At 35.9% G+C, this 25,865-nt stretch overlaps 2 protein-coding genes and 1 long non-coding RNA gene across 11 annotated transcripts in view; all 3 read right to left on the bottom strand.

Moving 5' to 3' along the window:
* The window catches only part of LOC127864858 (uncharacterized), a 322,960-nt gene extending 309,901 nt beyond the window's left edge, over nt 1–13,059 (bottom strand). Inside the window, exons 1-5 of one of the 9 annotated variants that reach the window (XR_008042321.1) lie at nt 12,717–13,051; nt 12,036–12,101; nt 6,518–6,631; nt 4,301–4,459; nt 1,355–3,410 (exon numbers count right to left, since the gene is read on the bottom strand). The gene's annotated coding sequence lies outside the window, so the exon portion shown is untranslated. Of the gene's footprint in view, nt 1–1,354; nt 3,414–4,300; nt 4,460–6,517; nt 6,632–6,670; nt 6,821–12,035; nt 12,102–12,716 lie in introns of those variants that run through there. The other 8 variants (XR_008042319.1, XR_008042314.1, XR_008042320.1 and 5 more) reach the window with 8 other exon arrangements.
* Nucleotides 13,060–13,156: 97 nt separating this feature from the next.
* On the bottom strand, nt 13,157–23,688 carry LOC127866254 (uncharacterized). Its single transcript, XM_052406685.1, has 4 exons — nt 22,187–23,688; nt 21,417–21,777; nt 13,917–14,905; nt 13,157–13,170 (listed from the first exon to the last, which is right to left on the bottom strand). The coding sequence occupies exons 2-4, from the start codon at nt 21,749–21,751 to the stop codon at nt 13,157–13,159; spliced, it is 1,338 nt and encodes a 445-aa protein (XP_052262645.1). The 5' UTR covers nt 21,752–21,777; nt 22,187–23,688.
* An 825-nt stretch (nt 23,689–24,513) lies between these two features.
* Nucleotides 24,514–25,391, bottom strand: LOC127864872 (uncharacterized). Its single transcript, XR_008042332.1, has 2 exons — nt 24,894–25,391; nt 24,514–24,731 (listed from the first exon to the last, which is right to left on the bottom strand). It is a non-coding gene; the product is annotated as an uncharacterized LOC127864872 (long non-coding RNA).
* Between the last annotated feature and the right edge of the window lie 474 nt (nt 25,392–25,865).

The raw sequence follows: 25,865 nt of genomic DNA, 5'->3' as shown, positions 1-25,865 counted from the left end.
ATTTGAAATAGAGAGCCGACACCATGCTCAATGTGTAAAACGTACGAAGTGACCCTGTGACCTATTGTTTGATCTGGCATGGCCCATGTTCGAACTTGGCATTCAGATCATCTAGATAAAACTTCTGACCAAGTTTGGTGAAGATCGGATGAAAACTATTTGAATAAGACAGAGGACACCATGCTGAATGTTAAAAAACGCACAATGTGACCCCATGACCTAGTTTTTGATCTGGCATGGCCCATGTTCGAACATGGCCTTTACATCATCTATATAAAACTTCTGACCAAGTTTGGTGAAGACCGGATGAAAACTACTTGAATAAAAAACAGTACACCATGCTGAATGTTAAAAAACGCACTAAGTGACCCGGTGATCTAGTTTTTGACCCAGCAAGGCCCATGTTCGAACCTGGCCTTAAGATTATCTAGATACATCTTCTGACCAAGTTTGGTGAAGATCGGATGAAAACTATTTGAAATAGAGAGCGGACAACATGCTGAATGTTTAAAACGCACTAAGTGACCCCGTGACCTAGTTTTTGACCCGGCAAGGCCCATGTTCAAACTTGGCCTAGACATCATGTACATACAACTTCTAACCAAGTTTGGTGAAGATTGGATGAAAACTACTTGAATTAGAGAGCGGACACTTAATACGGACCGACAGACCGCCTGACCGACAAGTTCGCTCCTATATACCCCCCTAAACCACGTTTGTGGGGGTATAATTAAGCCAGTTATTTTGGTTAAAAAACTTTAAAATGTGCTATAACTAGGGGCTAGCTCTGTGCAGAGTTTATTTTAACCATTTTTGGATTGGGACACTTCGTAAAAAATCATAGTGTTTTGAATTTAATTGGGAGAATGGTTGTAGTTATTGCTAAACATAATTTAAAAATTGAGAATAAGTGTTATCAAGATAAATTGTGCTAAGGTTCAACTTATAGAGCTGCATAAGGAAACAAACTCAATTTGTAACCTATTAAAACATTGTTTGGGGTCAAATCTTGAATTGAGAACTTTAGTCAGTGATTATGGAAAAAATAAACTGTTTAAGATTAGGAATGGGACTCAATTTTGGCCCCAATTTCGACAAATGAATAACACTGTATGATCTCACCTGAAGCTCAAGAAGCTGAGCTGATATGCTGGCCTCGCTGATATTGCCAAAGGCTGAATTTGAGTTCTGATTAACTCAATGTTGCAACCTATCAAAACATTCTTTTTCTTCCGGGAAACCATGAATTGAGAACTTTAGCCAGCAATCATGGATATAGACTTTATGAGATAAGAATGGGGCTGAATTTCGGCCCCAAAATTTCAACAAAATAATTAACACTGTAAGGTCTCACCTGAAGTTCAAGAAGCTGAGATGACATGCTAGCCTTGCTGATATTGCTAAGAGACGAGTTTGAGTTCTGCTTTCTTCAGGTTGCAAGTCGAAGGGCGTACTGGACCACACAACAAAACTGCTGTTATTTTCCAAAGCCTTCTCTTGCATCAATTTAATGCGAGGCCTTTTGGGCTTGGAGTGCTATGTGCTCATAACAAAACCAGACGTGTTCACTTTAAGAACTTTGTTCACAATAGTGGGCGTAATTTGCGGCTGTGGCACACCCCATGGATGTATGGATCTCTTAGTGTTTACAACAAAGTCTTTACTGCCTGTCTGTGTCAGCATGGATGTATTGTGCTCTGGGTGTTTACAACCAAGTCTTTACTGCCTTTCTGTGTCAGCATGGATGTATCGTGCTCTGAGTTCACAGCAAAGTCACTACTGCCTTTCTGGGTCAACAAGGATGTATTGTGCTCTGTGTTCACAACCAAGTCATAACTGCCTTTCTGTGTCAGCATGGATGTATTGTGCTCTGTGTTTACAGCCAAGTCATTACTGCCTTTCTGTGTCAGCATGGATGTATTAAGCTCTGTGTTCACAGCCAAGTCATTACTGCCTTTCTGTGTCAGCATGGGTGTAATGTGTTCTGTGTTCACAGCCAAGTCATTACTGCCTTTCTGTGTCAGCATGGGTGTATTGTGTTCTGTGTTTACAGCCAAGTCATTACTGCCTTTCTGTGTCAGCATGGATATATCTTGCTCCTGGTGTTCACAACCAAGTCATTACTGCCTTTCTGTGTCAGCATGGATGTATTGTGTTTTGGGTGTTCACAGCATAGTCATTACTGCCTTTCTGTGTCAGCATGGATATATCTTGCTCTGGGTGTTCACTGCATAGTCATTACTGCCTTTCTGTGTCAGCATGGATATATCTTGCTCTGGGTGTTCACAGCATAGTCATTACTGCCTTTCTGTGTCAGCATGGATATATCGTGCTCTGGGTGTTCACAGCATAGTCATGACTGCCTTTCTGTTTCAGCATGGATGTATTGTGCTCTGTGTTCACAGCCAAGTCATTACTGCCTTTCTGTGTCAGCATGGGTGTATCGTGTTCTGTGTTCACAGCCAAGTCATTACTGCCTTTCTGTGTCAGCATGGATGTATTGTGCTCTGGGTGTTCCCAACCAAGTCATTACTGCCTTTCTGTGTCAGCATGGATGTATTGTGCTCTGGGTGTTCACAGCATAGTCATTACTGCCTTTCTGTAACAGCATGAATATATCTTGCTCTGGGTGTTCACAACCAAGTCATTACTTATTTTCTGTGTCAGCATGGATGTATCGTGCTCTGGGTGTTCACAACCAAGTCATTACTTCCTTTCTGTGTCAGCATGGATGTATTGTGCTCTGGGTTTTCAAAACCAAGTTATTACCGCCTTTCTGTGTCAGCATGGATGTATCGCGCTCTTGGTGTTCACAACCAAGTCATTTTTGCCTTTTTTTGTCAGTAACATTGCCAAAAGTCTGTTCTATTATGATATTTTGGCCGCTGAGAGGACAATCTGGGGCAGTCCGTAACCCTACTGTTGTCCAAACTATCAACAGCAGACGTATGCCACTAGGAAAGCTCACGCTTTTATTGTTCCTTGATTCTCTCCTGTTCAATTTCTGTTTGTCCCATAAAGATTGGAGCAAGTGATTGAACTTTTTATTCTTCATGATATTTGTTGTGATGTCCAACAGCAACAACTGACTGTTAGCGTTACCATAACTACTGCTATAACTTTTCGTGTCTGTAACACTCGTCCCTTTCAGGCCCACGCGGAACTCTAGCTTAACAAAACTACCCAGGCTTATGTTTGGAAAACGTGACGTGGGCATTGCGTTTGTCAGAACAGAATCACCCTAAGAATTTCCTGCAGAACAGAGTTGTTCAACGATGCTGACTTTTTGAGGCAGGAGGTCAAGGGGGAGGAGTTAGAAGTCAATGGAGGGGGAGGGTCAATCTGGACTGGGGCTTCTGCAGGTAGGACTGGTGTGGTTGCTGGGCCAACTCGATATCAATGCTGGTGCTCTGCTGAAAACAACAACAACACAGTGGGTGATAGGAACTTGTAACAAAGTATATTACAATCTATAACAAACTATGCCTCTTGACTGGCTGTGAAGGTTTTCGAAAACATGAATTTCTAATCTGGCATTTTATTGGTTCCTTGTCCTTAATAGCATAAACATAAATACAATTAAGTCATTTTGTATTAAAACAAGCAAAGTGTTGGCTAATGCTATACTTATCTGTAAATTTATATCTATAATCTTTACTCCATTTCCAGAAATGTATTTTCATAAGCCAATATGCGGATCACTAATGTTAGAAAGTGTCCTCCCAGATAAGCATGTGAAATTCACATAAGCTAATAAGGGAGGGTACTTTCTGACTAGACTGGATTTTCATAAAGAGGATAATTTGTTCAATGAAAAATATCTTTAAGAGGAAAGTGTTGTCCGTGAATAGCCTGTGCGAACTGCACAGGCTAATCTGTGACAACAATTTAAGCACATGCATTAGGCCCCATTTTTCCACATCACAGCTTATTTATCTATTAGCCAATTTTTTGCTGCATAACACAAAGAAGGAAAACCATCTGGTTAAAAATTTAACATTTTTTTATTGTACTTATTCTATGAATCACATTACTTTTAAAATGCCATTAGATATGTTTTATTGTTATTATATGTTTCAATAAATGGGAGGCAACAATATTAATATTTAATAATAATATTAATGTCTCACCAACGTTGCAAAAAAACACACACACATATTATTTTACCTTGCCTTTACTGATCTTTGATGGTTAAAATCTGTTTAAATTCACACTAGAAAACAGTTTTAAAGTCAATTTACATGTAAGTTGTATTATAAAAATAAATAAAACATTAAACAACTTAAGGGCAACAACTCACTGCTGGTGCAGATCTACAGTTCTCTCCCTAGTTAGTTTCAGCTAAAATGTCCTTCATGTTGCAATACGAGGACTTGAAAGGCTGTGTCACCCTCACATCGCTGGACTTTGATTTGGCTGAGCCTTTCACTACTCCTTTGTCTTCTGTGCTTAGCAGTTGCTGTAACATTGAGAAAACCAATATGAAGTCTTTTGAACTAGTAAATTAGTAATACACCAGCAATTTTTTTGCCAAATTGAAAAAAGTATTTGTACCACACCAATGAGGAAAATTGGCGTAATAATATCAAACATCGGGAAAATTCTATCTTTTAATTTGGGAATTATAGGTCTTTTTAATTGCATGGAACTTAATTGCACAAATCCAATCAAAATATATTCGTTGACATGCGTTTTTGTTGAAATATTCAGTTTCAGTGCTCATTTTATTAGTCCACTTGCATATACCGGTAAGGAAGTGCCTATTATGTGTACTTTATAAAGATGGAAAGAAAAGGCTTTTTTTTTCCACATACCCCTTGGAGTAAAAATTACTGTGAAACCATTATTATTCGTCAGATATTAATTTTTGTCTTTTTCGTCCTTTGACTGATGGACGAATTCAAGATCCTAACGAACAATCATTTTCCATATTTGAAACAAATAAGACTGAATTACCGTAGGCATGAGGCATTTAAATCCAGCGTTATCCACGCATATACACAGGGCTCGAAATTAACACTCGCACACTCGCAAAATGCGAGAAAAAAAGATTGCAAGGTAAGTTATAAGCCACTAGTAATTTTTGCAAGTAAAGAAATAGTGAAAAAACGAGTTATATTGCTAAATGCGTTCGACGGCATGAACGCTACACTGTACGTCAATTTTTTAAACGTCCGAATACCCATATGCGGAAGCGCGCACCTTGTTTGTAGACTGGTATACTTATAGTACAGATACCCGGATGGTATTGATAAAAAGAACATGAAACAGTCGACCATTCACACTAAATTTAAATCCGGTTTTGACACAAAGGGGTGTACATCACCCAGTGTACTGACAACTGACATTTCCTGTAAGACGCGAATGCAAAAAGGCTGTATCGAATGCGTCGACTTCGTTTAGGTATAATAGTGTTCATTAGCGCTTATTGTTAACAACTTTATTACCCATTGTGTGTATTGTGTTTTTCAGGGGTGTTGCAGATTATACCAACAACACGCGGTGAATCCGGATTAAAGACAATACTATTAAATGCAATTAAAATATGACTATGTGTGATCAACACCAGACTGAAATATATTCTGCGCTTTTATTACAAATTAATAAAGAACATATTGATTTGTGTTTGGTTGTTTGGTTTTAACTGCATCTACTTTTTTTGTACATTTACATAAAAACCCGTACCTTCGTTGTTTAAAACACTCGTTAACGGTTATTCAGTCCCACTTATCCGCTAATCATAACAAAGAACGTGTCAATGACATAAAATAATAAGGGACAGTTACTATCACCTGAAATAACAGACTTGTTAATTGGCATATGTCAAACAAGGCCCACCTCCTGCAAGTGACTACCAAGTGTCACCCCTCTTTCCCCAGCACGAATTTTTCGAAACCGCGTATTACATGTATTACAAACATTACAAACAAATCGGACGCTTTTTTTTCAAAACCAGAAATGGACGAATTTAAGTGCTGACGAAATAGTCATTTTTTTAAAAAGGACGAAATTTCGTGCTGACGAAAATAAATGGTTTCACAGTAAGCAAATCAGGGAGGACACTTTGGATTATTATAAAGAAGATACTTCTTTCCAGCAAAACCACATTAAAGAGCAAATTGATGTCCCTCATTAGCCTGTACTGACTGCACAGGCTAATATGTGACAACAAGTTAAGCACATGTATTAAGCCCCATTTCCCCACAGCACAGTTTATTTATCTTTATAGCATGATTTTTTCTAATTGTACTCATTATATTAATCTCTTTACTTTTATAATGCCTTTACAGATGTTTTACTGTTAATATATTTTTCAATAAACGGGAGGAAATAATCAAATATTAATGTCTTTGCAAAGTTGCAAAAAACACACACACAATATTTTACCATGCCTTTACAGATATTTGATTGTTAAAATCTGTTAAAATTCACACTAGAAAACAGTTCCAAAGTAAATCAACATGTAATAAAGTTGTTAGACATATTTAAACAAACAACTTAAAGGGCTACAACTCACTGCTGATACAGATCTTCAATTCTCTCCCTTGTTAGTGTCATTGATTAAACAGCAACTTAAAGGCAAACCCCACTGCTGGTGCAGATTTTTAATTATCTTCCTTGTTAGTGTCGGCTAAAATAATTAAAAAGCAACTTAAGAGGAAGAACTCACTGCTGGTGCAGATCTACAGTTATCTCCCATGTTAGTGACAGCTAAAATGATGTAATATACGGATATGGATAGGCCGCGTCCCCGCACATTGCTGGACATTAATACCGCTGAGCCTTTCATTAAACAGTCTTCCGCTGTGCTCAGCAATTGCTGTAACATTAAGAGGACCAATATGAAATATTTTGGCCCAGTCAGTATTTTGAACTTGTACATGTAAGTTAGTAATACACCAGCTTTTTTTGTAAAAAAAGCATCTGTACCACACAAATAAGGAAAATTTGCATCATAATAAATACTATTGGGAAAATTCCTAGCATAAAATCTTCAAATGAGAATGATGGGTCTTTTTAATTGCACGGAACTTAATTGTAAAAAGCCATCAAAATATTATTTTACATGCGTTTTTGTGGCAATGTTAAGTGTCAGTGCTCATTTTATTATTCTACTTGCAAATACAGAAGTGTCTATTATGAGTGCTTTAAAAATAGGGAAATACATGGCTGTTCATATACACCTGGGAGTAAAATTATGTAACAGACTACTTGCCCTTAATGACTACCTGCTGACAAAACTAGTTCGTTCGTACTTTGATGACGCCCAAACATAGAAAATTTCACATTTACCAATACCAAGACACGATCTTTTTTTGAAAGTAAATTGCAACATTAACTTTGTTTGATATGTTTAGGGAAAAATTAAAGTTTCAGAACAAATATACCCAAAAGTCCACAAACACAAATCAAATCACAGGACTTGTTTTGAGTCATTTTTGTGTCATCCTTCGGTCTTGAATTTTTCAAAATTGCGAAAAAGAGTACATTGTGAAAATTTCAGTTGCAAACTTCTTTAATTGTGAAAATTTGAGTCACAAAATTCTGAAATTCGTGAAAAAATGCCATTCCCTAAGAAGGAAAAAATAACCCTGAGTCATGGCTCCTTTCTGACAGACTATTATTTCAAAAAAGGCCCTGACAGATAAAACAAAGCAAAATATTAGTCACCAATTCAAGCTGGAGACTGGAATGTTACCCCCCTGACACTGGATAATGATTTATATTTGTTGGCACCTCCAGATTATAAAAAAATACTTGTCCATGGACACGTAAATTTGTGGATTCCTGATTTTGTTATAACAGGAATTAGCCCCGGGTCATTTTGTTATGTGTTTGAGTTTATTTCGTGGATTAGTAAACCCACCAAATGAACATTAATTAATTTCCAACAAATAATAATGAATTTAGAGTTTTTTTCAACATTTTTTTAGTAAAGTGTTTCAAAAGCTTTATTGTATTTATTTTTTAATTTTGATACACAATTGTTAAAAACAATAATTTTAAATCTTGTTTAGAGAGGTGTATTCCTTAGTTTAATTACGATAAAAACATAAATTGCTCAATACAGGCGAAAACCAATAACTAAACCACGCCGGGACCGACGACAAAAGTTCGACCCATCTGGAATTTGATTGATCTGATTTCAAATAGATGTATGTTTACTAACATAAATTTGCAATAATTTGATGAAATAGTAAGAACATAAAATATATACGTCATATTTTCAAGTCATCAATATTTTAAAATAGTTAAATATACAATCAAAAAATACTCATATGTAAGGAATAACGCTAAGAATCAAAGCAATCATAAGCATTTTATAAACATCACCAAAAAATTAAACAGCACGATATGTATTAATTCATTTTTGTTGTTTTTTTAAGAATGACATGATGAAAAGATACAAAATAATTTATTCCTTCAAGATGACATAGAACATGTTGTGATGCAGCCGTTCCAGCCATTATATTACAGCATCAAAGAAAAACGCTAGATTGTATACAAAATGTCATATTTTACTCGAATCAATTAAACATTGATTGGATGACATGTTTGAAATTATAACATGCTTATAATCAAGTAACAGCTTTGTGCGACCCTTGCCGCTTTAAAGCAAAACGAACAAATGAACGTGTGAAAATTGAAATGTTCATGAATATATAGCAATACAAACGTGCTTTGATGCAAGGCGACTTTGAGCCATCGGGTTTCGATTGTATATTACAATTTAAAAAAATTTGCCATTCTGCTAATCTGTGAACAAGTCCAAATTCACCAATAGGTACTATCAATACATTTGTTAATTGTATTTTTGAATTGTTTTCATTCTTTCTTTATTTATATGAATTAAGCTTCCATAATTTAATAAGAATAAGTGTTTTACTTTGAATACCCATTTACAGTAATTTATAAATATATTGAGATTTCATATCTTTGAGAAAAGGAATATCACGAGAATTAAATTTTAGCACTGTAATTTCCATCATCCATTGCTTACATAACTATCGCTTAACAATTATTGTGAATTTTAATGTTTATGTACGTCATTCTCTCATTAACCAAATTTTAATCATATTGTTTGTATACCATATTTCTTCTCATCCAAATGTAAAAATACCACCCTTAAAAAGACTGAAAACCTGGGCTTAATAAATGTGTATAGTGGTGCCCCACAGTAACCTAGCTGTGCAGTCGTCCTAACAGGCTAACATGAGATGACACTTTCCACCAATACTTGATTTTTGTTTTGAGGAAAGTCCCTTTAAAAAAAAAATCATCACAATAAGAAAGTATCCTCTATGATTAGTCTGTGTGTGCAATACACAGGCTAATGCGTGGATGACACTTTGAATGCATTAAGCACTCCTTTCCCAGAACGAGGCTCATCTTGTTAAACTCTGTGACAGACTGTAGGTGGAATTGCTTTGAGCCTCCTTTTGAGAAAACAGTAATTTATTATTAATATTGCGTAAAGTGTCTTCCCAGATGAGCCCATACAGCCACACAGGCTACTCCGCTAGACGGAATTTCGTTTAGAAGAGACTTCCTGTATTCGAAAAATTTAATAAATGCATGGATGACAATTAATGAAACTACATACTGTTCTTTTCCACCTCATCTTTTTTTTGCATTCTAAATAAACAGGAAATACACATGCATACATTTTCCTTGCCAAGTTATGGGTCTGTTCAACGGACCCACACCCAAAGCGTTTATTTAAAAAAAAATAATATCCTCAGGATAATTATATCTCAATCATATTTCGATAAGATCTAAACAAGAGATGTGTTTGTCAGAAACAGAATGCCCCCTATTGCGCCGCTTTAAAATTAAAATGCTAAAATGCAATCCCCAGCCATGGAATGCCGTGTCCCCCGACATCACTGGACTGTAATATGGCCAGCCTTTCACCAGACAGTTGTCTTCTTTGCTGTGCAGTAGCTGTAACGTTGAGCGAACCAATATGGAATATGCAAACTGCACAGGCTAATCTGGGACAACACTTTACACACATGCATTAAGTCTTGTTTTCCCATGCAACCTTACATTGTTGCCATTGCATGCATGAAACTAACTCTAAAGCCTTATTACACTGTTCTGGGAATAAGGCCAGGGTCCTTCTTATTGAGAACAAATACATTCCATGGAATCATATTTATAAGCTTTATTAAATATCTCACAACTTTATAAAACCTCAAGGCCTTATGAGGATGACAGAAATTCTCCGGGTGTTGTGTAACTGAGGTTCCTGTTTGATAAGTTGGAAAGCATCGAGCTGAAGAAGGGTTTGAGTTATTGATCCTCAAGTAAAACAAGTCCTGCTGTAAACATGATATACACAATAAAAGACGCCATTTTATGTTTTGTTAAATCATATCATTCTTGTCAATTTCATCTTTAACATTCTTAATACACAGGTTACACTGTAAACCATTATTATTTGAGGGACATTATTTTGGTTGATTTTAAGGGTTCACTGATCCACAAGTTTATCACACACAGAAAAGTAACTGACACAAATTCATCATTTATTTTTCTGAACTGAGAAATCCACAAAATAAACTAATGTGTCCGTAAAAGTCTTTTTTGACCACGAAATTTCGGATGAATATATATATGAGTTTACACTTTACAAACAAGTAAAGAGGATATTTTATCTTAAGTAAATTCATACTTTTCTTTTCCACCTCATCTTTTTTGCATTCTTAATACATAGGGAATACATAAGCAGGTCTTTTCCTGGCGTATTTATGGGTATGTGAAACGGACCCATACGCAAAGCGTTTTTCTTTCCTTAACAAGGGCTGTTTGTAAAACATGCATGCCCCAAATATGGGCTGTCAGTTGTAGTGGCAGCCATGGTGTTAATACGTTTTTTGTCACTGTGACCTTGACCTTTGACCTAGTGACCTGAAAATCAATAGGGATCATTTGCCAGTCATGATCAATGTACCTATGAAGTTTCATGATCCTAGGAGTAAGCAGTCTTGAGTTATCATCCGGAAACCATTTTACTGTGTCCAAGTCACCATGACCTTGACCTTTAACCTAGTGAGCTGAAAGTCAATGTACCTATGAAGTTTCATGATCCTAGGCATAAGTGTTCATGAGTTATCATCCAAAAACCATTTTACTATTTCGAGTCACTTTGACCTTGACCTTTGACCTAGTGACCTGAAAATCATTAGGGGTCATCTGCCAGTCATGATCAATATACCTATGAAGTTTCAAGATCCTAGGCCAAATTATTCTTGAGTTAACATCAGGAAACCATTTTACTGTTTCAAGTCACTGAGACCTTGACCTTTCACCTAGTGACCTGAAAATTTAAAGGAGTCATCTGCCAGTCATAATCAATGTACCTATGAAGTTTCATAATCTTAGGTGTAAGCATGCTTGAGTGAACATCCGGAAACCATTTTACTATTTCGAGTCACTGTGACCTTGACCTTTGACCTAGTGACCTGAAAATCAATAGGGGTCATCTGCCAGTCATGATCAATATACCTATCAAGTTTCATGATCCTACTAGGCTTAAGCATTCTGTAGTTATCATCCGGAAACCATTTGACTATTTCGAGTCACTGTGACCTTGACCTTTGACCTAGTGACCTGAAAATCAATAGGGGTCATTTGCCAGTCGTGATCAATGTACCTATGAAGTTTCATGATCCTAGGCCTTAGCGTTCTTTAGTTATCATCAGGACACTATCTGGTTGACGGACAGAAGGACCGACAGACTGACAGGCCGACATGTGCAAAACAATATACCCCCTCTTCTTCAAAAGGGGGGCATAATAAGTGCCTTATGATTAATATGTCTCAATTATATTTCAATAAGATCTAAAAAAAAAGTATATTACTAGCATAATATGATTTTATTCTTTTAATTTTAAGTATTAGAAATAGTTATATTAAATTTGTTTTTCTGAAATCAATGGACTTTTCGCACGAAAAAATAAAAATCCCAAAATTGCATTTTTTCCCAAATTGGCCATGAAAAGGCCTGATAATTAAAACGTCTTTGTTACCTTCTGTGTATTCAGGTCATCCTTGTCCACCACATCCTCAGCATCCTTGTCCTGACTCAGCAGCGACTGTAGCAGCAAAATAGCTTGATGTTTTTCTTGTATGTATATTTAGGACTCACACAAATTTATATAAATGTAATGAAAATCAATAACAAATGTTCAACAGCATAAAATATGGCAAATTAATAAATCTCACATCAAGTGTTACCTTTCTGTAAACATTGCGTAAAATATCAATATATACTCCTCCAAAGATTACTTAAACAATTTCATATTTTATTTAAAAAATATTCATCCATATACATTTCTTACATGGCATGGTGTTTATAGAAATGAAAGTCTAAAAATAGCCTCAGTTGCTATGTACAAGTGCATCTATTTACAAATATGAAATTTTCAGTTGAAATGCTTTGTTTTTTCATGCACAGTTTACAAGAACTAAATGTTAGGACCATAATGACACAAACGTTATGGCAACATAACATAATATGCATAAGATCTAATGTTCAAACAAAAACCCTCACATTGTATAATTAGATAACAATATGTGCACATAACTTATTTGTATCTTTAACTACACAAACAATGTTGTATTGTAACATCACACACTACTATGTTTGTATGCTAAACAACACATTGTCATTGAAATACTAATCACTAATTACAACAACTAATACATACATGTACACACTATTCCACTCTGAACACCAGGATGTTGTTGTTCCTGTGCTGTCCCACAATGATGGATGATGTTGTGCTGCTGTAGCAGACTGACTCTGGCCACCTCAGTCCATCCTCCTGAGTAGCAAGATTAGCCAGCTTACTCTCTCCCTCCCAGCCCACCTGTAGTACAGTGAAGGGCAGCCATCCACAGACCAGCACCTGGCCTGCAGGGGTCACATGTAGACCAGATGGGCCCCATAGTGCTGGGTCTGTGTATGTAGCCAGGAGTGTGCCATCCCTGGCCAGGGTGAGGAGCTTGCTCTGGTAGCTGGTGATGTACAGCCTGTCTCCTGTGGGACTCACAGCACAACTGTATACTGCAAAACAGAGTAACATCAAGATATTGAATTACTGTAAATATTAAATAATCTTATTAAACATACTTCAGTGATATTGTTTTACGCATATGTTGCTATAAAGAGGCCTTTATACATCTAAAATATATGCATACATTTCAATGATTCAATAGTTAAGCGTGACAATAAACTTCAGTAGCAGAGCTATTGTGATAACCTTTGAAATGTTGAAATGTGACTAGTGAGTTAGATATGAATTGAAGCAAAACAATTACACAGATGGAAACAATTACACAAACTGAAACAATTGCACAGTTCTATCAACAGGTAAACATATTGTACATGTACAATCATTTAACAACCACAAAATTAAGACAGGGTCAGAAAGTGTCTCACTTCCAGGAACTCAGTTTCTATTTATAGACATGCCATGCAGTGACAGTCAAAATACTTCATTACTCATGTTTATAATCAATATTTCTGAATCTTGTTTTGGCTACAATGTACTGTACATGTAGTATTCAAGGGCACATATGAATTATAGAACAAATATTTTATAATACATCAGCAGGTTTTCTGCTATTACATCTGAATTTTATTTTATTATCATCTCACAAAGTATGTAACTATAATTTATATTATTATTTTTTCAAAATAACAAGATAAAGGCCTAATGGGTCAATATTTGTTGATTAAAAAAATAAATCCCAACTCGGTTCATTTAGTCAATAAAAATTCCCAAATTTGTCATTGTATGAATTTAGAATAACACAATTTGACTAGACTCCTTTTCCCACAATGGCTAGACAAATCCCTGTACATAATACACATGTTATCAGGATGGATTCACCATGATTCTTACCTGTCAAATCACCTGATCTATCTTGGTAGAGTCTGCAGATCAGTTTGCCATTCAGTGAGTATTTGTACAATTCTTTACCAGAGGTGACAAAAAGGTCTCCATTTTGATGGGCAATACCTCTACATTCATGTTGTAACTGAAACTTCCTGCCAGAAACAAGCTTTCCCTGGTTGACAGTGATAAACTGGACCTCATGTATCTTGCTATCATGGTCATTCACAGCCACTGCAACCTCACTGGGTGTGATCAAACATATGGCCCGTGGATAAGCATTCACATCCCAGTGACTCACCACCTGGTACTGCTGGCTCAGAGGCTTGACTCTCTTATTATCGATGTCTGCAACCAGGACCTGTCCATCTGGAAGAACACATATGCCTGAGATATCACATGTAACTGAATCACATGGTATTCTCACATTGTGCACAGACTTCTGCTGGACATTAAACACCTTGCCTGACTTTCCTAGCAGAGTCAATGCTTGCTGTATTATATGCTTACATTTTATGCTGGCTATAAGACAGAGCTCCTTATTATCTCCAATTTTCTGAACAAGTTCATGGAATTGTGACAAGTCATTGTGAAGAGTGGTGCATTTATGAATAGAACTTGTAACTGACTCTTTAATACTTAAAACTTCATCTTTCATCTCGTTAAGTTCCTTCGTAGTAATATTATCAAATTCATTCACGATAGAGAGAACACTCCTACACATCTCTTCTTTTAAATATTGCTCATTTCCGCCTGATGTACCCACAGAATTATTATCACATTCATCTATATAAGTATTTAAATTGCCAAGCATTTGCTCTATCATAACTGCACTATGTTCCTTGTATGTTCTCTGCAATGACTGAATGCTGGCCTTCTGACTGATTTGCAGGGTTTTAATTTCCCCCAGGACAGTTTCCAGCTCCACTGACAGCCCCTCTAGGCCTGTGGGCTGCGAGTTGGTCAGCTCCGAAATCTGGGTCACTTTACTGCACTGGCTGAAATAAACAATTAATACATGTACATACTAAGGAATAGTAAGTGATATTATGTAATGCTTCAAACAAGTATAAAGTGTCAAATAAAAACATACATGGACAATAAATTAACGCTTCTTGGGCTTAACCCTTAAAGCGCTGGAGCTGAATTTTAAAGGCCTTTGCAAACAGTTTGGATCCAGATGAGACGCCACAGAACGTGGCGTCTCATCAGGATCCAAACTGTTTGCTATTCTGATAGTATTCTTTGAAAAAAATGAAGAAAATGCTTATTTTACAAATTCAGCAGACGACATTTTAGCAGACGACAAATTTCCCAGCATTCAAAGGGTTAATATGGAGGTATATAGATTTGCACTTTTCCATCCATCTGCGTGACTTTTCTGGCTTATATAACTCAACATGTATTCCTGCAACTTTAAAGTACAGTAACCAGGCATGTGAGCTAATGCACACCTCTATATGTTGTTTCTGTTGTTTTCATCATAATTGTAGTAATGTCTCATATTTATACATAAATGACATTTTAAAATATGTGCAGTGTAAAATAAACAGTATTGCTTGCTACAAGAGGACTATCACTTTACATAAATATTTATCATTGTGTAATTTTACCCACATGCATAGTTTGATATGTCTTTTTCAACATACCCAGAGTTATGGCCCTGTTTAGCAAAGAAATCACATTTAAAATTGTGTTGTGAGTAACTCAAAGAGTACAGCTGATAGAGGGATGAACTAATCTTAAAGTATAACCCACCATGTGAAATTATGCACCTTGATATTTTTTTAAAGTTTTTTTTTTACATAAGAAGAGTTATGTGACAATCCCTTTAACCAAACAATAATATTTTTTCAATTGTGAGAAGCGTTACTCAAATAGAGGGATACTTCTACAGTAACATAGTAATTGTCAGGTTAACGTGTGCAACTCCATATGTTTGTTCATAATTTAAAGACATTTGTGCAGTTGTGGGACAAATTGGATTGTAGAGGTATCCATGTACTAAGAATACATTTCTAGTAGTTTATATTGTTCTCAGTTTTAGTATCATTGTACACCTTGACCACACTATCCATAATAACACATGCAAGAAAAGATCATTAATGCTCTACCATCCCACAAAAAACAAGCATGACGTATATTTAATGTCTATTTCCAAACTCAGTATGTACAGTCTAGCCTGTGATGAGCGACATATGACATGCAACCTGGTCTACTATCTCCCAATATTTGTTGCTATTTAACCTCTTGTGATTATTTTGCTTTTGTTGTTGTCATGTGATCTATTTGTGGAAAAGTAAAGACGCCATTGTTAAATGTTTGAATGGTCTAGTTAGCGTGTGCAACTCCATATGTTTGTTCAAAATGTTCCTAATTATTCTTGAGTTATCATCAGGAAACCATTTTACTGTTTCAAGTCACTGTGACCTTGACCTTTGACCTAGTTACCTGAAAATCAATAGGGGTGATCTGCCAGTGATGATCAATGTACTTATGAAGTTTCATGATCCTAGGCGTAAGCATTCTTGAGTTATCATCCGAATACCATTTTTCTAAGTTGAGTCACCGTGACATATTAATTGTCAGGTAAACTTGTGCAACTCCATATGTTTCTTCATAATTTTTTGACATTAATGCAGTTGTCTTAAATGGGTTAAAATTCAATGATTAAATGCATTTAATAATGGCAGTACTGTAATATAACTTTTATCATAATTGAAAATCTGCTTATAATATTATTATGGGTATAACAGGAACTAAAACTGACTACTAAATCTTTATAATTTCATGTTATAATCTTCTGTGACCTTTGACCTATTGACCTTAAAACGGATTGACCTCTTAATTTTTCTCAATGTAAACATAAAACATGTTGCCTGGCTGTAGGTCAAAGCATTCCTTAGATATATTGTAGAACACAATTGGTCTACGGACCAACGGACTAAAGAACAGATGCAAAGCAAAATGACCCTGCTTCTTACAAAAGGGTCCTCTATTTCTAAATATAGTCCGAGTATTATCATTCTAGCCTGTGATAAGCGTCTTATCAAATGCAACCCAGCGATTTTTCTTCTTCTTTATAAAGTACCTATAAAAGGTAAACTTTCCCAATTGAAGAAAAACTACGAAATTCCAAATTGCTGTCTGAAAATTTCCAAAAAGAAAGGCAAATTCATTCTTTTTTTTTTCAAGAAGTGCATTTTCTGCAAGTTAACAAACAAGTACAAGAGGGCCATGATGGCCCTGTATTGCTCTACTGCTGAAAAAGGCTGAAAAATATTCTTGGCGTGTGCAAATACTTAAATATAGGCCCTATTTAAGCAAATGTTCACTTTTGTGACCCCCTGGGCTAGGTCAAATTTAACCCCAGGGGCATAATTTGAGCAAACTTTGTAGAGGACAACTGTATCTCACTACATACGAAATGTGGTAGCCCTAGATCCTAGAGTTAAGGACAAGAATATTTTGAAAGTTTTCACAAAATAAGCAAGATATAAGCGTACACTACGCGCCCCGCGATTTTTGCCTAAATCACCGACCACCGCTTTAGGGCCGACATGGCAAATCGCAGTGACGCCGCAAATTGCGGTGAATCCACTCTGTGGTTGATTCAAGGTGATTTCACGGCGACCATCTGGCGATAAAGATCAGCTGTAGAATCATTGCGAAAACACCGCAAATCGCCTTGATTCGCGGTGACAACTAGATTTAAATTTCAACTTATTAACTAATGTCATCACTATTGACGATCACATTAGATCGCGAAAATGTATTCCAATATGAAAGTAAACACCGTACTTGCTGAATGTCAAATCCTGATTTACAAACAATATCTTTATTTGTTGAAATAACAATTGTACAGTACGGCTCACGCAAAACCAACAAAGTTTGCGGCTACAGATTCTTTTGTTCTCGAAGTTTCTCTGCAGCCACAACGAGTATTCACTTCGAAAGAAACAGGTACAGATAATAACCTGATATTTTTACTTCTACGCGATTGTTTTAACATTTCGTCAGCTTCTCTGCATACTTCATACAATTACCATCGGATGTCATCTGTCAATGATTGTGTAGGTCAGTAACCATACCGAGGAAATTTTTATAGTTTAAAATCGGAAACAAGACTTGCTTTAAACGTCGAAATAAACGATATCTATTTGCTTGAGAATTGCTCAAATACACAGACGACACATATATATAAATAATGTTGACCATTTGAATAAAATCATTTAATGAAACATTACTAATCGTTTGTCTTTACAATTCCTTGAGCAATGTTGAACAGCCTATACTTTTGAAAATGGAAGCTGTGATCATTCGGAATTATCGTTATTTTAAATGTTTCAAACATAGTTTGTTACACTTAAAATTAGGCGGTGAATTGTTTGATTTGGTGGCATTCTGTTTCATTTCGGACCCCATGCAATTTTTCAGATCATAATCTCTTTGCTTTATTACTCGAACTTGTTAGTTTCTGACCACGTGTGCTACTAAATGTAACCATAGGACTGTGTATTATGGTCCATGCAAGTTGCTTGGACCCGTGTTGAATGATCCTTAAATGTTAGATAAGCATGTGCACTGTTGATTAAGTTGGCAGGGCTCAACATTAATGGTTGTCCTATTGCCCCTGGCAAGTAAAAGTTGGGTCCGGGCAAGTTATTTTATAATCTAGTTGTCCGCCTGGGCAAGTGCAAAAAAGAACAAAGAGCATTTAATTTAGACTTTAATTACACTTTAATTGCTCTAATCATTTTGTTAAATGTTCAAAAATAAAAAAGGTTTTGTGGTGTATCATTTTGATCTTTATTAAAAAATATGAGGTTTAAAGTTAATGTGATATTTCCTGTTTGGGCAAGTGGCTTTACGTTCAGGGCAAGTAGATTTTTTAAGTTCTTGCCCAGCAGGGCAAGTTGGTTTTTAGGTTAATGTTGAGCCCTGGTTGGTTTGTACAAAAGTTCTACTGAAAACCGCCGACTGCATCTTTGTTTTATTCTCCAATCAAGCCCCAAACATCCAATATCCGGTGTATTACCAGAAACAAACTTAAGATAAGCATGCGTTGTCTGTCAAAACAATGATTGTATAGCTGTTACCCATATATGCTCTCAGAGAAAGACTTTTCTTTTTTAAAATTTAAATTGCTTAAAACATTTAAAATAACGATATTTATTTTCATTAGAATTGCTAATATATATATATATATATATATATAAAAGTTTGACAAATTCAATAAACAGATATTGGTTTATTTTCACAAAATAAACTCGCTTTCTTGATTCCCAGAAAATGATGTGTACATGTTGCATTTAATCTAAATATAAATTAAGTTGTTTATTGGTCATTGAAGAAGATCATGAACTGAACATGACACTTAAGTGTGTAGTCAGTATACAATACAATAATTGTTTGAGTAATAAAGGAACTGAAACAGCGCAATGGTTACAATACAGCGTGTATGACATTCTTTAGGACTCTTATCATCAATATTAACCAGAATTCGCTTTTAAAATGGAAATAGGGCATATGGGGGATTATCGAGCAATGGATAAAGACGAAAGAAGTTGCATGAATGTGATTGAGACAGTTGAAACGTATGTATCGGGGAATCGAGAGACTCGGAGAAAATACGACGATTACATTACAATCAGTTATGAGTTCTCCATGGCTTCAAACTGTTAATTGCATAACCTATAACGCAATTATCACTCCTCCAGTTGCGGCATCATACAGCTAGGTATGAACACTGTTTTGTTTTATACGCAGCATTTAAAAAGTAAAAAATAACCTGTCAGGGACATGGGCGTGAGATACATGTTGAAATTTTTAAAAGGCTACTCTCTTATATCTGCCAACAATGCTAATAATCCCATATTGCTATAATCTTTGTGAAGATTAGACATGTACATGTAACGTAGGAAAATCGTTCTTCACTGCGTTGACCGCGAACGGGGTGAATCGCGGTGAATCACCGCGGAGATATTTATGCATACACGGTGATCATGCTCGACCTAGCGTGATGAAACGCGCGAGATCGCGATAATTTTTAACCCAAAATAAATAATGACCACCGAGTGTTGGTGATTTAGGCAAAAATCGCGGGACGCGTAGTGTAATATGTTTGTAAAAGCATTCAAACATAATACACAATAACACTTGTCATCAGCAAAATTTCAATCGCAACTTATATACCAATTATGGCCATACAACTTTTACAGTTAGCACTTTGAAGGCTTTTTTTACCTGACCCGAAAAAATATTATCCTTAAACAATTGACATGTGTTGAAAACCATATAGCATATCCCTTTATGCTATGTACTTTGTGAAACAATTGTTTTAATGTATGAAACCAATTTGTGTATAGTACTACTATTAGTATTATCTGTCTACTCCAAATTAACATTGACCAACTCTAAAAAAAAACTATTTTGGTCATAAATAATATTTATTTCATACAATATTTGTCTGTAGAAGTGTAGTGTTGAGCACCCCCTTACAGTTTACAGTTTTTAAATTATACTATGTTAATATGACAGAAGTGGTTTCATTTTTTTTAGATGCTTGATCTACATTACAGCCAACGCGGAACAAACATAATACGCGGCTACATGTACGCCACGGCCCAAAATTTAGTTTGCGGCGGGCGTGTCGAGTGTTCACAGGCGTATTGCTGAGGCACTTGGCATCGATCTGCGCAATGACGCAGTCTGTTTTAACCTTGCCTACTTTCACGGAGTAAATCCGCCGCATACATACGCGGCAGATTGAGAGAAAAGATATACACCTACATGTACATTTGTGTAGCTTAGAAACCTAGATTTATGCTACTTTCATATTAATTATTTTCACGTTTTAATAAGCGATATGGCACTAAGTGCGCTTTAACAAATTATCGTTGAATAAATTACGCACAATGTTAATGTTTCGTTTGATTCTGAAATGAGCTTTCTTAAATTTGTAATCCGCAACACACTTCCGAATTTTAATGCTAATGCTACATTAACAAATTCTAGCGTCAAATAAACAGTGCGTCATCTGGGGTCATCTGCGAGTCATGATCAATCTACCCATGAAGTTCATGCATTCTTGAGTTATCATCCGGAAACCATTTTACTATTTCGGGTCACCGTGACCTTGACCTTTGACCTAGTGACCTCAAAATCAATAGGGGTCATCTGCAAGTCATGATCAATCTACCCATGAAGTTTCATGATCCTAGGCGTATGCGTTCTTGACTTATCATCCGGAAACCAATTTACTATTTCGGGTCACCGTGACCTTGACCTTTGACCTAGTGAACTTAAAATCAATAGGGGTCATCTGCGAGTCATGATCAATCTACCTATGAAGTTTCATGATCCTAGGCGTATGCGTTCTTGAGTTATCATCCGGAAACCACCTGGTGGACGGACCGACCGACCGACATGAGCAAAGCAATATACCCCCTCTTCTTCGAAGGGGGGCATAATTATTAATAACTAAAGAAATATAAATGTGTGAGATACCTGTGAATTGTTCCAACACATGCAGAGCAGCACAGCTGACCGTGGTCATGGCAAAACTGTGTCAGTGATTCATCCGCATGCACCTCACACTTCCTGAGAAAATCTTCCACCGCCTTAGAAACTGGCCATTTCTTAATATCCTCCCTTCCACATGTCATATGTTTTGTAAACAACTGACTATGCAGGATAACACATTTTTTACAATAAAACCTTAAACATTGTTCACAATAAATGTCTGCAGATTCCGTAAGATTCTGCTCTAAACAACATGTGCAAGAAAAGTCTTCAACCATACGCAAACGTTTTGGAACCGAAGACAATGAACCTGTTGCCATTTTGTTACTGTTTATAATGCTGAAACCTATTTGTTCATATCGTTCAAGTATATTTTTTGTGAAATATGAAAACAATAAAGCTAGTTCCAAAAGTTTATCAACCTTAGAAGTTAAAATTAACACTGAAACACGGATAAATTCAAACACAAGATGTACAATAAAACTTTTCAACCAAAGGCCATCGTTTCACAACATTAGACAATGAACCTGTCGCCAATTTTGATACTCTAGTGTATGAAGTTTTACATGTTAAAGTACATGTAGTAAAAGTATAATTCTGTTAAAATAGTCTACATGTATAATACTGTAACCTGGATGGCTACGGCTGTGTTGTATCCCGATAAACAAGACATCATAAATAAGATAGTTCACAGTTCACTTCATTTAATAATGTAGGAATGCTTTTCAGTCCATAATGAAATAAAATGTACATACAGACGAGAATTCAAATAGCAGCTAATCCTTCAGTACAAATCAGGATCTGAAATATATAAAACAATAAAATACTAAACAATAAAACAACAGTTCTGTTCAAGTGGCCTTAACATTTGTTTATATGACTCAACCACGCATATAAGATTTAGGTACAACAATGACAACAATACATGTGTAAGAATTATTACACAAAACGCAGCATCAAAAAATCTTAAAAACAAGGGCTGTTTGTAAAACATGCATTTCCCCCTATACGGGCTGTCAGTTGTAGTGGCAGCCATAGTGTGAATACGTTCTTTGGCACTGTCACCTTGACCTTTGACCTGAAAATCAATAGGGGTCATTCCATACTACAGCCTTATCTCTAGGCAGCCCCTATCAGTAGTAGCCTTATCTACCCCTAGCTAATCAGGACCCTCATCAGCTCTGAATGCCTGACAGATTATCTGATTATTGTTACTTTAAGTGGTGTAAAATGGTATTGACCTTATCGCGATGACGTCACAAAAGGGGCAGTCCCTTAGCGACGGTGAAAACAATGCCCTAGATACGGTCGATTTACTACGCTGATTGAGCACCTCTGCTGATATTTCGTCAATTGCATTCCTATTGGGAAGTCGATAGGTAATTAAATGTCCTGTAATTGGTGTTTAAAATGCCTTTTGACTATTATGAAGGGTTAGATTGCACTTCGAAAGCCCGATATGATCAGAAAATAAAACTAATTGGACTTAATGAATGTCCGTACAAATTGCAAGCTGGATGTTGGAAAAATGACGCGACCAAGTGGCCGATGATCGAGTACGACGACATTCATGATTAACTTTCTCACTGAGACACCGGGTAAATTCGTTTATTCTGTAATAATGGGAGTATCCTTGTAGATGTTGATGTAATGAGTATTGTCGTTCTATTCAGGGTTCATTCATCTTCGAACATTAAAATTATATTTCTACTATGTCAATTTATCATGCTAATGTGAAGCTGTAAAATACGTAGGGACATCTCGTACATGACTTACTGAAAGCCTTAGTTGTGTTCATTGTAATGAGTATGAGTGACAAATATTAAAATTAACACACATATATCTGTATAAATAATTGTTTTTCAAACATTATTTACCCCCGTTGCTGTCAAACGTAATTTCTTTTTTATGATGTCGATCGTTTATTGTCGTAACATTAAATCTTAATACGGAATGACGTCTTTTTAATTAACTGATACACGCTATAAACGTTACTTGTTTTTTTACGTAAATTTTATAATTATTAAATACTTTAATAAATTAATCGGGCTAGTATCTTTACGGTGTAAATTTCTGATAATCTAAATTGGACATGACTTTTTATTTGACCATATGTCACATATCTAATTTAAGCAACTGTTAAGTACATCGGCGTTAATTATTCATCCAAATGACTGCTTAATACTACCAGAAAGAGGAGACATGGTGGCATCTATCGTGTTAAATGACACTGTCTGGACCACCCAGTGTGGTTTATGACACCTTTTTGTCAGTTAAAATTGGACAATATTTGATCAAAACGAGATAATCGAATTATGCAAAACAAAGGGGCAATTAAACACCAGAATACAAAAGCTTACATGATTTTAAGACTGAAGCAAACAATCAAATGAAAAATATTGCATTTAATTTAATTGAATGTTTATTTAAGGTGTCAACGTGTTTTATAAAGCAACTGTATATTCAATTATTTCGGCATCAAAAATTTGGCTTAAATGACTGCTCAGTATGACAAGAGATGACATAGAGTTATCATAAAGTGTGTTTAATGACCACATGTGGTTTATGCAGAGCCCCAAGTATAGGTCCTCAGCTGGCTTTATGACACCGTGTTTTCTTTGTCTGGACAGTATCCGATCATAATCATTTTCCCCCTATTTTGTAGAAAAAATCTCCTCCAGAAGTTTTAAAAAAACAAAATAAAAAATTTTTTTTTTCAGAAAGAACTGTCTTATGATACAATTATCTCATATTTTTTTTCATAAACAACTTACAAAGTATATAAATATAATATTATAATGATTTTGAATTATCATAAAGAGTTAAATTAGTTTTTCCCAAATCAGTGGTCACTTTTCACATGAATGATAGAATCTCATTTTTTCCCAAAATGGCCAGGGAAAGGCCTGATGTATCTATATTGTGTCGACATTTGTTGATAAAAACATTCCAATTTGCTCCATTTTATTGATAAACAAGGGACAAAATTGTCACAAAACCAGGTTTTCATTGTGAAAAAAAAATCTGATAAAGGGAGAAAACTCACACTGAACTTTTGAAATGACAAAAATAAATTAACCCCCTTTGTAAGTTTTTTTTTTTTTTTTTAAATCTATTTTTAGTCGTGGCGACCTTGACATTGGAGATATTGACGTGATTCTTTCGTGGGACACACCGTCCCATGATGGTGAACAAATGTGCCAAATGATTTTAAAATCTCACAATGAATGACATAGTTATGGCCAGGACAAGCTCATTTATGGCCATTTTTGACCTTTGAACTCAAAGTGTGACCTTGACCTTGAAGATATAGACGTAATTATTTCGCGCGACACACCGTCCAATGATGGTGAACAAATGTGCCAAATGATTTTAAAATCTGACGATGAACGACATAGTTATGGCTCGGACAAGCTCATTTATGGCCATTTTTGACCTTTGAACTCAAAGTGTGACCTTGACCTTGGTGATATCGACGTAATTATTTCGCGCGACACACCGTCCAATGATGGTGAACAAATGTGCCAAATGATTTAAAAATCTGACAATGAACGACATAGTTATGGCCCGGACAAGCTTATTCCGCCAGCCAGCCAGCCAGCCAGCCAGCCCGCCAGCCAGCCAGCCCGCCCGCATTCGCCAATCTAATAACCAGTTTTTTCCTTCGGAAAACCTGGTTAAAAATGCTCAAATTTGCCATTTTATCGATTAAAAAAATTCCAATTAGACTGAAATTGGCTAGGAAAACTGAGACTGTGCATGACGGCTGAACTGTCTGAAACTAATGTTGAAACAATCATTGATATGTATTTAAGAAAAAGGACAGAGACATTCAGCTGTGAATATTGCATTCATACATACATGTGTATTCATATGATAAATATCATTACATAAAAAAGACTGAATTTGTAATTTTCCCCTTTTCCTAAAAAACGACGCGTTTTTCCCCTTTGGACGGGCCCCGCCACCATTCCCATATAAGTGAAAAAAAACACTGAATACATACATATACTAAATTAATAAAAATCTTCTGACAAAACGTCTTCTTAAAAAAAAAGATAGTTCGACTATGTACATAGCTGGGTTGGCACCAATCGACCGCCCCAGGTTTTAACTAGTGGTTTTTACCGGTTAAAACCGCCCCGTTCAATACTCTTGAAGTGGTCATTACTGGTCAATACTGGTTGATTGAACTTTACCCCCAATTTTGATTAATATCCCAAGCTTAATTAAACAAGATTGATAATACAAATTAAACAGACATGTTGCCAATAATGTCTTTAGCTATTAATGCCCACTATTTTATGAATGATGTTCATGCAATTTGTTGGCCAATCTCTCAAAATTTTGCAAATTAGTCATAGTTGCAGTTGGCCAATTGGATTTTTCTGGTCGATTAAACTTTATTTTTTTTTATAACGAATGTTCAGATAA

This window comes from Dreissena polymorpha, chromosome 1 (genome assembly GCF_020536995.1).
Source record: "Dreissena polymorpha isolate Duluth1 chromosome 1, UMN_Dpol_1.0, whole genome shotgun sequence".
NCBI lineage: Eukaryota > Metazoa > Mollusca > Bivalvia > Myida > Dreissenidae > Dreissena > Dreissena polymorpha.
Note: the sequence above shows the minus strand (reverse complement) of the source record. Positions and strands in the feature narration are given on the sequence as shown.

Excerpts from the sequence above, each read along its gene's own strand:
- LOC127866254 (XM_052406685.1), bottom strand. The coding sequence starts at position 21,751 with ATGGCAACAGGTTCATTGTCTTCGGTTCCAAAACGTTTGCGTATGGTT. Across the intron at positions 14,906-21,416 it reads TGTGTTGGAACAATTCACAG|CCAGTGCAGTAAAGTGACCC; the intron begins GTATCTCACACA and ends TGTTTATTTCAG.